Genomic DNA, 17,954 nt, shown 5'->3' with positions numbered 1-17,954 from the left:
ACAATGCCCCGGTACAGCAGGTTACGCCACCACAAATGTCCAGGTCCTAGTACCTTCCAATAACTGGAACAAACAATATGTCCTATATAAAGAATAAGCCACCCCCTCCACGCTGCCTGCAATTATCTGCCATGAAAACATGTTTCTTAGAATGTCAGCAATGTTCTATCCTTGCAAACAAAACTATATATAAAATATTAATAAGCGCATAAATCTGCTTTTCATCTCGCACTCAAAGTTGTTTTAAAATAACGCTGTACAGAGCAATGTCAAGGAGCTCAACGTATTTACAGAGACTTACGGTACAATTAATTTGTCACTTTCAGGAGTGGGGAAAAAAAGAGAAACCAATTCATTAATGATTTAATAAACACGGATAACAAGGAAGAAATGCTTTAGAAGTTGGAATTAAAACACTCAGAATAAATAGGAAGATTATAAAGTGTATTTACGTCTCCCGTTGTGACTGATCAGAAGCAGGATAGACGGTGTTACCTCGTCAGCCCCCTAGAACCGCACAGTAATCCTTATAAATAGGTTAGGGTGTACAGCCTAAATGAGAAGTGGGTATTAATCGGCCCCTAGGGTGGTATGGTCCCTGGATCTCAGCGGCAGTTGCACGTTCTCTGATTGGCTCTTAAACCTCAGATACAGCGGCGTCTGCTTACTGCTACCCACACGATGCAGGACGCGACCGGTATCATGTGGGAGAATCAGCTCATAATGTATTATGAAAGCGTGACCTCTACAGTGACCTAAAACGCATGACGTCAATGGTGTCACAGCTTCCAAAAACATTTTTTTTTGAAATGTACTTAAAACTAAAAAAAAAAAAAACTTAGGATGCACAATGCAAAACAAAACATTTTAAGCCACGGTTCTCCCCAGTTTGTTATCACACGTTACCGAGCGTGGAATGATGGAGCAGAGATTCTCCGCGTAATCTATTGTGCAAAGTGTTTTAATCAATATTCTTGTTCTACTGATTAAGCTGGGACTTCTGTTTTGGCAAGATAACATTAGTTTCTCTTGTCATGCTCCAAAAACTATTGGGAATCTTCAGCCGATCATTAGATATGCTACAATAAAGCGATAGTGCGCTCGCTTTCTTCCTTAAACGACTTCTCTGGCGCCGTATCGCTCTTCATCTGCACCAGATCATTATTAGAGGTCCCCTGAAACGGCTCTGTCTCTGGGCCATTGGACGCCGTTTTCAATCGAGGTTTCAGCGTGAAAATATAAATGAAGAAAATTTCATTAGCACCTGCCAGGGGCCATTATTCAGTGCTACTCGGAGAGATTAAAAATACGGGATGGGAATGAAAGGCGCATGACATCAACATAGACTAATGGCAGCGTGGCTCGCAAACTGCTGGTACCGGGGGAATGCAGGAATACAGAGTGCGCAGTTATAGAGAGAGGAGGAAGCCGGAATACAGTGCCGGGGAAACACCTACCGGGCTTTGTAAGACAGAAGGACGGATTGCGCAGTACAACTTCCACTCCACACTGTATCTATTAGTTATTACAGAAGTATGGCAACTGCCCAGTACAACTTCACTGCAATCACAGTGACGCCGAGAGCGGCGTGATAGACCCACATTATAGAAAGGATTCCACCGCAACGTGCAACTTTGTACTCGGACTCTACGTTGACATTGTCAAATGATCGACGCGAGTCTCTCAAAACTTTTCTACATTTCTGTGAGACTCTGGATGTCAAAATATGGAACAGTTTGAGAAATGAAAAATCCCAATAAACTCACGTTCATCTTTTCATGTGTCAACATTTTGCTTGCGTCAACTTTATCACCATTTAAACCAGCTGTCATCCTAGACACGGACTCAGCCTCAGTTGACTCGATGAAGCAAACCTCAAGAACGTCTCACACTTGGTCATGTATTTGCTGGTCATGGATATTGCCGCACATACAGTACCGGCGCAGCACAGCGTTTCCGACTCCTCATTTGCTTATCATCCGCTGCTGCCTGTAGTTGGGAGATGGTGGAAGAACGGAGAGGGCCGCTGCGCCCCCAGTAACTCTGCCATCACAAGAGATGAGATGTGTGCAGGAAAGTGGGTGAAATGAAGTAAGAAAGTGCATCTCCATTACGGTGATTGAAAACTAATGAATTCCCCATGAAAAACCTTCAATGCAAAGTAACCATGAAATTAAAAAACTAAATGTAGTGTAATTAATATAAAAAGTGCATGGATCCCGAGACCTGTTATCGGTCACAGATGTGTTACACACCAGCGCTATTATCACCCCGGTCTACACCCGAATCATGGTGGTGTCTCTGTGTCAGAGCCTGTCCCTGCATTATACCCAGCATGGTCAGAGCCTGTCCCTGCATTATACCCAGCACGGTCAGAGCCTGTTCCCAGCATTACACCCAGCACGGTCAGAGCCTGTCCCCAGCATTACACCCAGCACAGTCAGAGCCTGTCCCTGCATTATACCCAGGACGGTCAGAGCCTGTCCCTGCATTACACCCAGCACAGTCAGAGCCTGTCCTTAGCATTACACCCAGCACGGTCAGAGCCTGTCCCCAGCATTACACCCAGCACGGTCAGAGCCTGTTCCTGCATTACACCCAGCACGGTCAGAGGCTGTCCCTGCATTACACCCAGCAGGGTCAGAGCCTGTTCCTGCATTACACCCAGCACGGTCAGAGCCTGTTCCTGCATTATACCCAGCACGGTCAGAGTCTGTCCCTGCATTATAGCCAGAACGGTCAGAGCCTGTCCCTGCATTACACCCAGCACGGTCAGAGGCTGTCCCTGCATTACACCCAGCATGGTCAGAGCCTGTCCCCAGCATTACACCCAGCACGGTCAGAGCCTGTTCCTGCATTATACCCAGCACGGTCAGAGCCTGTTCCTGCATTACACCCAGCACGGTCAGAGCCTGTTCCTGCATTACACCCAGCACGGTCAGAGCCTGTCACTGCATTACACCCAGCATGGTCAGAGCCTGTCCCTGCATTACACCCAGCACGGTCAGAGCCTGTCCCCAGCATTACACCCAGCACGGTCAGAGCCTGTTCCTGCATTACACCCAGCACGGTCAGAGCCTGTTCCTGCATTATACCCAGCACGGTCAGAGTCTGTCCCTGCATTATAGCCAGAACGGTCAGAACCAAGTGTCAGGACTCTATACTACACAGGGCTACACACAAATTCGGAAAACCGGCAAGGAACTAAAAGTCTAACAAACTTTTTAATATGTAGCTTATGCTGATTTTTGGGGTTCTGCGACATGCACCTTGATATAGCAACAGGGACCCTCAATACCCAGAGAAGCCTTGACAGACAGCTTAGGGACTTACCCATGTATTTGCAAATATATATAACCAAGATCTATGAATTCTGTCAACATGAGGTCTTCAAGTGTAATTATTGGCATCATTCAGTGCTGGGAAAACAATGTGTGTTCATTTCCTTACACTTTAATATTCAGTCAATAGCAACTGTAATAGTCCCTATGCTAGTACAAGTTAGCAACGGGGTTCCATCTGGGACCCTGCAGGGCATACAACTGAATGGAAGCAGGGAGGCTTTCATGTCACCTGTCCTTCCCTGTACAGGCAGCATGAAAAAGAAGGAGCTCTGACAGAATAGGAGGAGGAGGAGCAGCAGGTCAGTGGAGCTCAGGCAGCACAGAGAAGGAGGAGCACATGGATGGAGCTCGGGCAGCACAGAGGAGGCGGAGCATGTGTGAGAGCTGAGGCAGCACAGAGGAGGTGGAGCATGTGAGAGTTTAGGCAGCACAGAGGAGGAGGAGCATGTGGGTGGAGCTGAAGCAGCACAGAGAAGGAGCATGTGGGTGGAGCTCAGGCAGCACAGAGAAGGAGGAGCATGTGGGTGGAGCTCAGGCAGCATAAAAGTGTGGGGTATTTTGGCAAGAGTGCTATGGGAGTACTCTGATTTTTAGGGGCTATTTCTTCTTACTGAAACAAGTGGTAACACGTGGCACTATGGAAGGCGGAAGTCCTTCATATATTTCATTTCAAATAAGTCTCCTCCCTGGATGCTTCTAAATCCATACCCAATTCTTTCACAACAAAATGAATGCAATGAGAAACCAATCACAATCTGTCCTGGTCTTCACCAAATGAAATCAAGCATTTAATTGGTTGCTACGGGTGACCCCAAACATTTTTATTTTTGTACAGCACGGATAGCATCCCTAAGCTTGTTCCACAACAGATTAATTGCATCATTTCTATGTATTTCTGCACAGTCTTAGCTTAGGGAAATCATTTGCAGAAATTCTCACCATCGTAAAACGCAGACATCGAGAGCTAAGGAAATTGGGATTCGCAATTCTCTAGTTCGTTCAAATTAACAAGGAACTTGATACCAGACCATACAAAATGTGCAGTGTAATAAGACGTAACCTTGCAGGACCTTGGAAGCCATCTCTGGATTACTTTCTGAATAACCCCAGCTAATTATCTGCAAAGTTACAGACTTTGTGGCAGGTAATTTTTCTTGCACCGGGAGATTTTGGGCTTTTCAATATTTAATTAGACTTGTTATGATTTGAAATTCTTACATATACATGCTCGTCAATTTTCACACCGTTTCTCCTAATTACGTTCACATTCAGAGTGGTCATCTTAAAAATCACCTCTCCCATAATTATTTACTCCTTAAAGAACACTCAAAAAGGAAAAAAATATATATCTTTTTCACCTTTATGGCTCTTGTGCTCCACAAATTGCTTTTCTGAACCGTTAATTACCCACTTAGAGGATTACAGGCTACAATAATGCAAAGAAACCTGCATTTAGGACACATTTTATAGGCTGGAAAAAAATATATATAAAATCTTGTTTTCTGTAAAGTCACCCAAGAGGACATGGGCTCTTTATGTTCTACAGCCGAACGTATACGGCGAGATCGCTGCATTCCGTAGGGTAACCGTGGTGATTCATTTGTGTAGCTCAACAAACCGCAAGAAACGGGGAGAACTGGACTGAATTAATTAGAGAATTCCCAGCTAGCGAGTATCACATCTTGCCAGCCATTTAAAAGGGACTTTCCATTAATGTTTATTTTTCTTGTTAACACAGAAAAATATTTATAAAAGGTTCAAAATAAATTATATATAATATATTAAGGTCAAATATAAATGTGTGTGTATCGTTTATATATTCCATTATTGTTTAAATTTTAGTGTTTACGATATTTTAGAAAAATGTACCAAATAATACGGAATAAGCTGGTGTCATAAGTAAATAATTAAAAGATATACAATAGTGCAAAATCGCGATGGCGGTATAACAGCACACCAACCACTGTGCGATGGCGGTATAAAAGCACACCAACCATTGTGCTATGGCGGTATAAAAGCGCGCCAAACACTGTGCGATGGCAGTAGAAAAAGCACACCAACCATTGTGCGATGGTGTATAAGTACACAGACAAGAAATTCCGTGACGGCACATGAACAATTCAGAAGCGTATCACATAACGTTACACGCCTCACCTGGTTGCGTGAAAAGCTTATTTACCACTATGTGGTGCGCTTGGTCCCATAAAGGGGGAGGGACAAGACTTTGCAGATATGCAAACACCCAAGATCTGTGAAAGTACACATGGATGCAGTGCAAAGGATGTCAAGAGCCCAATGTGTGTAGGGGTAATAACACCAAACCTCATCAGATGCCGGTTTTATCACTGCCGCTATCCATTACATATGAAGATTGGATACAAGCAGAACAATGGATATGCCAGCTCCCAATCATGTTTATTCAGTGTGTTACAGGGGATAAACCCATAATCTCCAAAGTAGGGGGGAGGGGGGAAACCCCCCCCCCCCACCATAGCCTGTGCAAATCAGCATTATACAAATATATATATATTATTGAAATAAAGCGAATGTCAGTATTTACTGAACTTCCGATAAATTGCGCCGTCGAGGGCTAGATGGAAACTCCCGCTACATCCATTTCTATTTTAATCCTTTTATCGGAATGCTTAACACTGCGGGGATCTGGTGAGTTTACACAATTAGTGGCTCCGTTCCTGCCATCCCCAGCACGGAGCAGAACTGGGAGAAAATGGGATTGTATTCACGGGAGCGGCGGGCAGCCGGCAGGGAGTGGCTGATAAGACGGCGACACAGAATTGCCGGAGGTGTTCATGGTAACTGAACAGGAACGCTCAAGCATTCAGCCAACATTTCATTACCCGAAATGCTATCTTGTATAATTTCCCCTCCACCAGGGATCCTGCGAGCTCACCTCAGTCACTTACATTCCTCGGCAATGATAAATGCACAAAGAAACTGATGGCTTTCTTATCTGGCATTTTAGCATGAGAATGAGCACAGAACATAGAGAGCGGCGAATGTAGCCGGTGTTAAATGTTACCATCTAAACAGGGAGCGACGTAAAACCGGGTTCAGAAAGGGAAAAATGACAAATCCCGTTCTAGTATTAAAGAGCGATACGATCGGATACAGTGCTTCGGAAGAGATTGCTTTTCTTTCTCTTTCTGCAGATCTGCAAATACCTACAAAGCATAGGGGCGCGATAATGCGGCCGCTGTGTGGGACTTAAATACATCGTCTCACTAGCGGGAAATAAACCGGTTCACGGAAATGGTTGGCGCAGGAGCGAGAACCGAGAACGCCTCTTTACAGGACGATCGTGTAAAATATTATCCTGTAGACAATCTGGCAAGCCGCGTAAATACGGCGCAAGTAGATTACAGCAAGGGTCCAATTCAGACCTGCAAGCAGGAAACCCCCACCCCACACTAGAGAAATCCCGCCAGGAATTCGCAGAGCAGCGAGCAGGTGTGAATTGAGCCCAGAGTGACAACCTCACCGAATGGCTGACATCGTTCAGTTTTAGAATAAAGGGTCGATGGTGCCTAGGCAAACAGTCACAAAGTGCACAAGATTAACAAAAAGTTGGACAATACAAGCAAAAGGGTGATGTGGAAAATGTCGACACATGAGCCTCCAATTAGTTTCGGGTCACATAACCATCCACATGGACTCAAATTATAAAATATATATATTTTATAATTTTTATACATATATATATGTATAAAAATTGCGATAAATTCAAGTCGACCTTTTGTGTGTGTGTGTCAATCTTTTGTGTATGTCAACAGATTGACCCTCGATCTATCATCTGGATACCTCTAAGACAAGCCTGGTTAATCTTGAGTTATAGACAAAGAAATAGGCAAGCTGTGACCTGTTGTGGAACTACAAGTAACAGCATGGCTCTCTGCTCTACAGCAGGGTCTGATAAGCACCCACATTACAACTACATAAAATAAAAGGCTAATGCTGTAGCACCTCTACTGGGGGATTCAATCATTTTGCGCTAGTTGGCGTTCGATGGAGCAATTAAAGTGCTGCTGGGCGTGCACAGCAGACGGCGCTACAATTATGATGAGCAGGGAACTGGTTACATTATACACAGAGACAAAACCAAGGCGCCAATAGTTGATCGGAATATGCCGTATATAACAGATGAATGCAGCACAGGGAGGTGAGCCGGGCTATCTGTCAGGACCACTCGCTTTCCTTCTCACAAACAGCGTGGCGCATACGGTACAAAGTACATTAATCACAAACTCTGCCGCATTCCTACTCCAAAGGTCGGTCTCATATCTCCGGGGACCTGGCCCACTTCTGTAGAATTTCCCAAACCCGTAATATCCCACCAAATAAATCTCATCTGTAAGTAGTCTAATTTAACACAAAAAAGTCCTCGAAACGAGATGATTTATTAAACATGGTGTTAGTAGCAAAATCAGATTCATCATTAAAAATCTGTGGCACATTCTTCTCCTACACCTCAGGCCTCAAACCCCCCAGCGGACTATTGCGTGGCCGGAGCATTAGACTGCGCCCGTAGAGCGATACAATGTGGTCCAAAGGAAGGGTGTGACGGTGTTGTGGGCTGTAGGGCACACAACGGATAGATAGAGAGAAACCCCAGGTTGCGGTGTCACACTACATAAAACCTGTGCACAATGCATATAACCCACTGTGCAAACTAATAAATGCACCTGATTGCGCAATTTATATATGCGGCTGAACACAGCAGTCTGGCAACTATGGGTCACTGCGGGCAATATCCAAACGCCCAATGGTCAATTAAGTTAACGGGACACAAAAAGTGAATGAGGAGAACCCAGTGTAACGGGTATTATGAACGGGGCGTAAGGATACATTTGTACAAAACAGATCACAAATAATGAAATTCAACGTGATACAATGAGCCCTTGCAGAATGGAATATTGTGTCCACCATCGTAGCAAATATCACTACAGTATGTGCACAGCTGGGCACTAAGTTAAATCAGCACCAAGGAAACAAAAAGCCACCATGGAGAACCAGATTCAAAGCCTAATGTCATCCAGTTTAATGATATTCATATGTTGTTGGGTGATATTTGCTGATGGGCAGGAGTGCCAAAGCCAGACTTTGGGCGGATTTCTATGCTCAACATCAGGAGGGTACAAACTGAAATAACAACAGGGACTCTTGCCGCTTGAACCCATCAGCAATAACAATTTCATTCTAATCAGGCTGCTCCAATCACATTTACTGGCCAGCCAGCCAGCGAACGGTGCTACTGTAGGTCTTCAGCATCCTAGGCTGACTGTTGAGGTTCGTCCTATCTGACCTAGATATCATCTCTCACCAAGGACATTATATTATTGTCAGTAATAAGCCGTTCAGTATAGCCTTCGTTTCTATATGAATCGACACATGTCTCAAGATGACAACAGTATACCAATACGTGAACCGTCCTATTATCACTAAGAGCTGTTTATGTAAAGGTGATCAGCGTGTCTGGGCATGAGGTGGTGCCCGGCTGGCATATTCCACAGTTTTCATTATAATTTATTAAGAGATCTTATTTCAACAAAGGAAATCAAATTGGTCTTTACGCTCTCTCCTTCCATGACAGCCTCTAAAAACAGGCAGAAGACCGTATTTATTGCACGTAACTAAACCGGAGAACGTGATTTCATCCGTGACAGAGCTCAAGACGGAAGGAAAAGGACCAGGCGGCCGTCTGCCAGTGGATAAAGGGTTAAGCCGGGTGAATAAGAAAGAGAGGGGGGCTGTCGTTCATTTGCCAGCAGTGACTGGTGTTCAAGACACAGTTCATCATGACCTATAAAACGTTAAGAGTGAGGCGCATTAAAGATGTGCTAACACCATGTGCAGGCCGGGAAGTACAAGCTATTGTGCCGTGAAGCGGCAAAGACACCGCTCTGTGGAAAAACTAGCACGCACTACTATGTCACTGATATAAACAGAGGAGAGGATGCTAAATTATACATCGGGAAGGAAGACGTCCGACATATGTGAGATCATTCAGGTCTGTTCTTTAGATTTATAGAGCAGGATGCGGATACAAAAAATGTAGTTTATCACTCTTCACGTACAATCTGAATTCAATTTAAAATCCTCCACTTAAAAGGGACATTATTAATGTAAGTACAAGATCTTGCCGAGTAAACGGGAATAGCTGTTTTTTGTTGGAGTACAGCAATGGCTGCAGGCTGAGTATTGCTCTCTAGAAGCTACACTGGTGGGACAGTAGGTGGCGCTGTGGAAGTCTCCCTGTTGTAACAGTGTACACTACACAAAGTTTATCTCACAATCTAGTGTTCATTCTAGCACCCGCCATATTTGAAAACCCATGCAGTTCCTCTTCCCTGCCTGGAGTCTCGCTGTCTGATGTGGTGTTTCTAGCACAAGTCTGGTTTGCATATCAGTGCTGATATACAGAACACACAGTGCTAGAAGCACTACAGCAGACAGCAACACCCCAGGCAGGGAAGAGGAACTGCATGGGTTTTCAATTATGGCAAGTGCTAGAATGAACACTACAATCTATCCCTGCAGGTTGGATGTGTGAATAATTAAGAAGAATTGTGAATATTTTTAACCCTACGATATCCGCATTAGGGATTTAATTTGAGTGTAGGGATCTACCGATTACAGAGGGAATTTATAGCTGAAAATCCCTTAAAAACCATCCAAAAACCTTTTCTGAATTCAACACCCATGTGGCCTTCAGGTTGGAACCAGGCAAGGGTCCACGAGTTCATTGTGAAGAACTTACGTTGAACTTTTCACGTCAACTTTTTGCCAATGTGGACCTAGACAATGTCTGTCTTATGATCCATACCCACCCAGATACAGATAGGGTGGAGGGTGGAATGTGTTGCGAGTCTGGGGGTTGTTTGCCAAATGCGGAGGTTGTTGTTGTTGTTTTCAAAGGGGCAGTCATTTACAAGGCATGATTTTGCTTTGTGGTCTACCCCTTTTAAAAATAAGAAAAAAAACTTAGCATTCGGCCAGCATTCCGCACAGCCACTGGCCTTGCAATGCATTACATCCCGCCATAGTTGTAAGAGGTCTCAAAATACAGTCTAGCAAACACTGATCTGTGACAGCCTGTGCACTAAATGCTAGGACAGAGACAACACCAATGGCTCTACACTTGCAGAGATGAGCTCACCACCAGTAAAAACACATCTGCAAGGGCTAAAAAGCTTTGGACCAAACATTAGAATTTAGTCATAATTTACACGGCATAGTCTATAAACCAAATGACGTACTCGCTTTCAGTCTTTAAAGACCAAACAAATCTGATGACGCCGTGAGACGCAGGTTACCTTATGCTCCACCTCAGTTGAACTACATGTCCTAGCCTGCCTCATTTACGGTGTACAAAGAACATGTCTATTCTGATTATAGAAAATGATAATTAGGACTGAGCCACCACAAAGTCAAGCTTCAAAAGGTAAGCACGAAACCTCCACAGGCAGCAAAAGCACCGGAATACAAGCAGCATATTTACTTTATAATATCCTTTTATATTTCTTTTCAGGATATGCAATTAAACCTGAAAGAAGTTGTTGATAATTTCGGTTTTCTAGGAAAGCGCCCAAAATCCAGATGAACAAGTCCATACTGCAAATCCGGGGACAGAGACCTTCTACAGGGTGTAATAAAAGGTTGGAGCCTGAACAGAAGATTCACGAAGGTCACTTGTCAGTTTAACTATAAGATCACGCTGGATTCCATGCGTAAATCTCCGTCACTAAGCGTTCCTGTGCTATTAACCCAATGAAGGATATGGGATTTTGACCCTAAACTAAAGACTTCACTGGTTTCTGTAATTAACATAAGGTGTTTGCTAGGAATTCCCAAAACAATGCACGTGTGTGGCCATTTTGTGGGCCGACAAGCGCCTGTAGCCTAGGATTTCACTGAAAATGGATGACACATCGTGGGTGGTGATTTAATTGTGTCTATGCCTGCGCTCGAGTTTGATCTTTCAGTATTTCAGCAATAACGGAGATTGGCACAAATAACTGGGAGCCAATTGCTTTCTGAATTGCGCAAAACAGACCAGACTTTACCACGCAAATCCATCTACATTGTCGGGCCTTCTGCCAAAATACAAGCAAAAGATGCACATTTCCACTCGCCACCTCAGGAGTGTGTGGGTGGAAAAACGTTGGTGCCTGCCACTCGCGCTAAATTGGGGCAGCAACTGAACAGCTGTCGGACACTTGAGAATCAATAGTATCCCTCCGCACACCCCCTATGTTGGCATAAAAGGGCATTTGTGATGAAATTGCTCCATTATGGACTGTTCTGGCTGACAAATCCATGCAGTCATTCTACATTTTACATGCCGTAAAGGCAAACCACGAAATGTTGTGAGGCTAATAATCCAAATATGGTCCTTACTCAAGGGGGGTGTTCCTGAACAGGGAAATATTCTGTGTAAAGACTACTAAATGCAGAGTGCAATGGTCACACGGTAAATGGAGCGCTCATGCAAAATGGCCGCCAGGTGAGGTAATGGTGGGTTCCGAGAGCTTTCCTCAGAACAGCTGATTTTTGGTAGAACAGACCTTGAGAAGTAAAAAGGAGAATGCGATCGCTGATCACAACTGGTTGCTATTGGAAACACCCCTTTCTTCCTAAAACTGACACCTCGGTAAATGTACCCCTAAGAGTGTGGCTTGGAAATGCTAAGGGTGGTGGGGAGCGGTGTTATTTGGGACTGGGGCACGCACTTAATGCATGATTTAATTACATGTAAATCAGTGCTCGATAGGCTACACATGTGACAGCACTGACAATTAAGGACGGGCCCTTGTTAGGAGTCCCACGATGAGCGGCACGCTGAAAATATAGGAACCTGATGTAGCAAAGGAGGAGATTTTCACTTACTGACTGACAATTGATCTCATTAAAAACTCTTTGCATTCTAGCCACCTAATTGGATATCCCACATTTCTTAACGAGTTTCGTCTCCCGAGCCCTAACGTTCTCTGGAAGCAGGTCAGACATGTTTGCGTGTGTAGGACACGGACTACGCTGATGGTGACAACTAGCAAATTGGCATAAAACTAAAGACTGGCAAAACAATGTGAGTGACACCGTGTCGCCCGGCATTGCTATATCCCCAATTTATTCGTTAGCCGCCTGCGGACTTGTGAAGCTCATTTGCAAAGGAAAATAGGTGCGAGTTTATAAATAAAAGTCATTTCATCTGAATTTTATGTAAAAATTAGAAGCTTTCCTTCTCCATCATCGTTAAGGAAAAGAAACCTGTCTGAGGGGATTTTATGCAGCGGGATTAGTGGGGAAGCTACAGACACGCGCAGAGCATTTCTGGCTACGGGGACCGCCGTATTTCTTTCCACCGGACAGACCACAAACCACCTGTGTTTGCTTTGGTTTGGTTTTCTTGACTCACAATTTTATACTTAAAGGGTTTCTCTAGCAAAAAATGAACAAACATTATTCCCCCCCCCCCACCCAAAAGCTTTAAAAAAGTCTGAGTACACATGCAAGACCTGGTTTTGTCTCTACGTCATTTCACTTCTGAAAAAGTCCTTGATCCAAGTCTTCTCTCTCTGTTGGCTTTTTATATGCTAGTCGGGTTTACAAACTTATATTCAATCAATTTTCTATAGAAGCCATGAACCTTAACAGCCGGATTTAATTGCCCCACATAGGAAGCTACAACGCTATTAATTCCTCTGCTACACAGTAAAATAAAACTATTGCACTTCAATCTATAGCGCGATTCGCCCTCTTAGCTATTTGGCTAACTTTGCTAGGCGATACCCAATGCAATTAATTAAATTTTTCTGATGTTAATAGTCGCTGTCAGTTTCAAGCTGAACTCCTTCTTTGATGAATATTTAAATGATATTTGAATAAAAATAATCCTGGTTACATTTGATCCTTTTCAGAATTCGGCGCAGTTAATAAAAAGGTAAAAGGAAGAGATAAATGGCTACTTGAAGACAGGTATAACATTTTCTAAATCACCTTAGTAGATGTTAAATCTCGTAACAAGGATAAAGTAACCTATATGGCGGTTATAGTCGTATAAATGACTGCCATTCTAATAACCGTGCACATTACCGCCAGCAAATAGACTTTTTGTGCCATTCATAATTAAGTGAGGTCACATTCGACACAGTGAAGTCAAGGAGAATATGCAAAAACGCACCAAATGCAACATGAATAACTGTTACTTTATGCGGTGGAGTCCGGAAACATGGAGGTGACCGCAATGCTGTAAAGGCTGGGTTGGGATTTAAGCTTGATCGTGGGTTGAAAACATTAGTGTATATTTATTATGGTTAGCATAGAGAAGCAGCGGGTGATCTGGAATTAAGGGGTTTACAAGAAGTTGAACTATACTGATGCCAGTATCCCCATAGATTAAAATCACAATGAGATGATACAACTTGCTTAAATAAAGAAATCCAATTAACAGCTCTCTTATTATGTTTACTGCCTCACTAGATACAAATGCTAATTAACCATCCACAAATAAAATATTCAAACTATCAGTCAATATAAATTATAGTGCCTTGGGCTGATATTGACAACAAGGGCCAAACGGCACAGAAAAAGCAGGATAAACCCCTACCACCGTCTCCAATGTACATGATAAATGTGAGAGTTCAGACACAGGGAATATAAAACCCGATATTCTAACCTTCTACAATATATATTGTAAGACACCCAAAAAAAGAAAATTAAAATGGAAAAACAATGTTGAATAAAATCTACAGTAATATAAATCACTTTAAACTTCCAAATCTAGATAGATATCCATTTTAAATACTTTTGCTATTAATAAATTAGGACTTAAGTTGCCTATTGCACAATATGTAATAATACATATATGTGAGTAATAATACCAACGTGTCTAGGTTTATTTTAAGCAGCCTATTTTTTTTTTTATGGTAATGTAGTTACAATATGATTCAATACAATTTATTAATCTATATACATACATACACAAACACAATTCATTTTAGTGTCACGCTATGCCCTAAAACGGCACAAAAAGACTAAAATAAGCAAAATCCAAAAATTCTGAATTACATAAATATTTAATTCTATTTTGAAAAAAAAATTGCAAAAATTGGAAAATGCAATAAAAAAATTGGATGCATTCTCTACATAGTTTTTTTATTTTTGAAAAAAAATATAAAAACTGCATTAAAAAAATTCTTACAAAACTTTATTAACTATCTGCATAATTAGCTTTAATTCAGATTTCAAAAAATTGATGAAATGATCTACATATTTTTTATTATATATATATATATATTTTTTAAATAATGATGGCAGTTAAATGTTTTTCCTCCCTGACTAGTTGTTTTCTTTTTTTCTTTTTTTATTACAATTCCCTAATTACCAAAATAAATAAAACAAGATTGGCTGTTATACAGCTTTAGTACAGCGTATGTACAGTACACATCCACCACAACATACCAAACGATTTGCGTGTCAACAGAGCTTTGGCAGGCAAACTGTATTTATTTATACGGTAGAACAAGTTTTGTATAGGAATTGGATGCATTAGAAAAACACCCGAGTTTCTAAACTCTCCCTAAGAATAACACTGACTCAAAGAGAAAACACCACAAAAACACAGAACACCTTGTTTTATAAAGGAACATGATGAGAACGCTTTAACAATCACACAGATGTGAACATATTAAACATTAGGATAGATAGATTTAAAATTTGGTTTTTATAATTAACAATTTTGTGCATATTTTTAACCAATTTAATATTAGCATTTAATAAAATAAAAAAAATAAAAACATTAAAATTTATTTCCACACAAAGCTTAAATGCCCGGCTACACTTTATTTGTATATGTATTCTGTAACGACCCTGCATCAACTGTGCGCTATCGCTGGAACACGTTAGGTTTTGGCGAATGTTAGCAAATTTCGCACAATGTCCATAAATAATGAAAAAACGGTGTTCCAATACTAACACGGCATAGGGTGGAATAAGGTTCAGTGTTGAGTTTAAAACGTATGAATGAGGAAGTCAACAAAATGTGTCTAGGCTAGATGGGACGAGAAGGAGTCACGGGAGGCACAGCCCGCTGTCTCTCATAGCACGGAGCCATTAGATCAAGCAGAGAGTTACAACATTCATAATCCCTAGTCTAAGACGACTGAAGTTGACATGACAGGTAACTGGAGAAGACATTCTCCCAACGGAGACCTGATGTACAGACTACAGGCATGAAGATGGGAGAGGAGCAACAAGATTAGATGAACGGTAATTGGCGCTGGGGCAAAGAGGAAAATGCTGAGAGATCATTAAGGCAACATTATTTTGACAAAATCTCTTTAGATCCCGAGCAGGCACACGGTAAAACGAAAGAAAATAAACTACCTTTAAAGAAGGGAAGTAGCGGTTTGCCAACCACAGGAGAAGCTCCCGTCATTGCCAACATCTAAGTATTTTTTTTTTTTACCAGAGATGGGTTGCAATGAGAACACCTGGCCAACAACGGGCAGAAAACCTGTTCTAGGCCTAACAAGTCTCTGATTGATATCGGAGATCAAGGAGACCTTTTCAGAGAGGAGGACAAAGGGGCACTCAAGTAGGACAAAAAGTGCCTGCGTCTTCAGAGAACAAGACCCTCACAAGACAAGCCGTTCCTAATCACAGGCACTCCTGATACCTGGCGGACAGCTAAAAGGTCATGACTGCAATAGATGTTCCATACATTATACAGCGGGATCACGATGGAACAATGTATCAATAAGAATTAACGTGAGTATATCTTATGAATTCGCTCTTTATCTTGAAGCAGATGTTGCCCCCACACTTGGTGAAGGCCAATACTCCGCCTACAGGTACAATGAACAACACACTCATACATCCGGAACAAAAGAACATGCCATAGCACCATTATAATACTGTACATATAAAGATTAAAAACAACATAGGCTATGTAATAAACTAATCGTAACACTCTGTCATATGATGCACATGTTCTGATAGACCCACTTCGCTGACTGGTTGCTGCGAAATTATATATATATATATATATATATATACACATATACACACACAGGTTGAGTGACTGGTGTATATATACACACAGGTTGAGTGACACACATACACACACAGGTTGAGTGTATATATATATATATATATATATATATATATATATAGATATATATATATATATATATATATATATAGATATATATATTGTTAAAAGCACTACTGGAAACATCTGTAACTGGCACTACTGAGGATATGATCTGTAACTGGCACTACTGAGGATATGATCTGTAACTGGCACGACTGGAGGATATGATCTGTAACTGACACTACTGAAAATATGATCTGTAACAGCACTACTGGAGAAATGATATGTAACTGGCACTACTGGGGACATCTGTAACAGCACTACTGGAGAAATGATATGTAACTGGCACTACTGGGGACATCTGTAACAGCACTACAGGAGAAATGATATGTAACTGGCACTACTGGGGACATCTGTAACAGCACTACTGGAGAAATGATATGTAACTGGCACTACTGGGGAAATGATATGTAACTAGCACAAAATATGTGCAAGGACATAATTGCTTGGCTTTCAAATTCAGTGCCTGAGATAGGACACAAACTTTGTTTCATGTTTTGAAACCTTGTTTTATGCACAAATAAAATATATTTGTGTGTATTTCAGGTGTTTGATGAATGTATACAATATAAATGCAGGATACCTCATTGAAATATAACAATATTCTGAAATACGGAATAATCCGTTATCCAAAAATCATGTGGTCCTGAGTATTTTGGATAAGGGACACTCAACTTGTATGTGTGTGATATATATATATACATACATACATACATACATACATACATACATACATACATACACAGATCTAGCTCTATATTCTCTATATATCTATACATAGTAAAAAGGCTTTCATTCCAGATCCTACCTTTGTGACATTATTTTATAGGCATCCGGAAGGTGGCAGTCTGTATTCTCCATCTGAAAAGGATCCGCGTCACAGATCTTGTCATCTGTACGACCGTAGTTGGCACTTTCGATCATGATGACGTCGCTCCCCGGACATCGGAGATCAATTTGATATCCTTCGCAGGCCAGTTCCCGCCGCACCAGACCAAAGGGCAATGCTGCTCGGCTAAAAGCTGAAAAACAAAGAAAAAAATGATTAAATTACACAATCCAGATATTCCTCAAGTGGAAAGAGAACTGGACGGAGAGATGATGCTGAAACGTATACCCGCCTCCTATACAGCGATGGCAGACATTTTTCTGAGTTGAAATATTTATTCCACCTATGACGCCCCTGCAACACCACCGGCTCCCCAGTGATCTAGTGGGCCATGTAACCAATAACAGCAGACCATGCAGCAACATGCCACCTCCCACTGTATGGCCCCCTGGCCCATAGAACGAGGATCAGTCAGGGACATGTCCTATTTTTAAAACTAATCCATTTTAAATTTCTACTGGTGACAGACAAAAGCGTGTACGGGTGCACCTGGCCTCGAGGGGGGGATAGGGATTCAACCGCTCTTTAAGCAACGGGGTGTTTCTCAGTG

General features: G+C 42.0%; 1 protein-coding gene across 18 annotated transcripts in view; it reads right to left on the bottom strand.

Moving 5' to 3' along the window:
* Positions 1-17,533, bottom strand: part of ADGRL2 (adhesion G protein-coupled receptor L2) — an 84,839-nt gene extending 67,306 nt beyond the window's left edge. For all 18 annotated transcript variants that reach the window (XM_083157830.1, XM_083157831.1, XM_083157837.1 and 15 more), the window contains exon 1: positions 17,324-17,533. In XM_083157830.1, the coding sequence (XP_083013956.1) occupies positions 17,324-17,439 (116 nt within the window). In that variant the 5' untranslated portion in view covers positions 17,440-17,533. The remainder of the gene's footprint in view (positions 1-17,323) is intronic.
* Between the last annotated feature and the right edge of the window lie 421 nt (positions 17,534-17,954).

This window comes from Crinia signifera, chromosome 8 (genome assembly GCF_055691185.1).
Source record: "Crinia signifera chromosome 8, ASM5569118v1, whole genome shotgun sequence".
In the NCBI taxonomy this organism is placed as follows: Eukaryota; Metazoa; Chordata; class Amphibia; order Anura; family Myobatrachidae; genus Crinia; species Crinia signifera.
The sequence above is the reverse complement of the archived record's forward strand: the minus strand, read 5'-3'. Positions and strand labels throughout refer to the sequence as shown.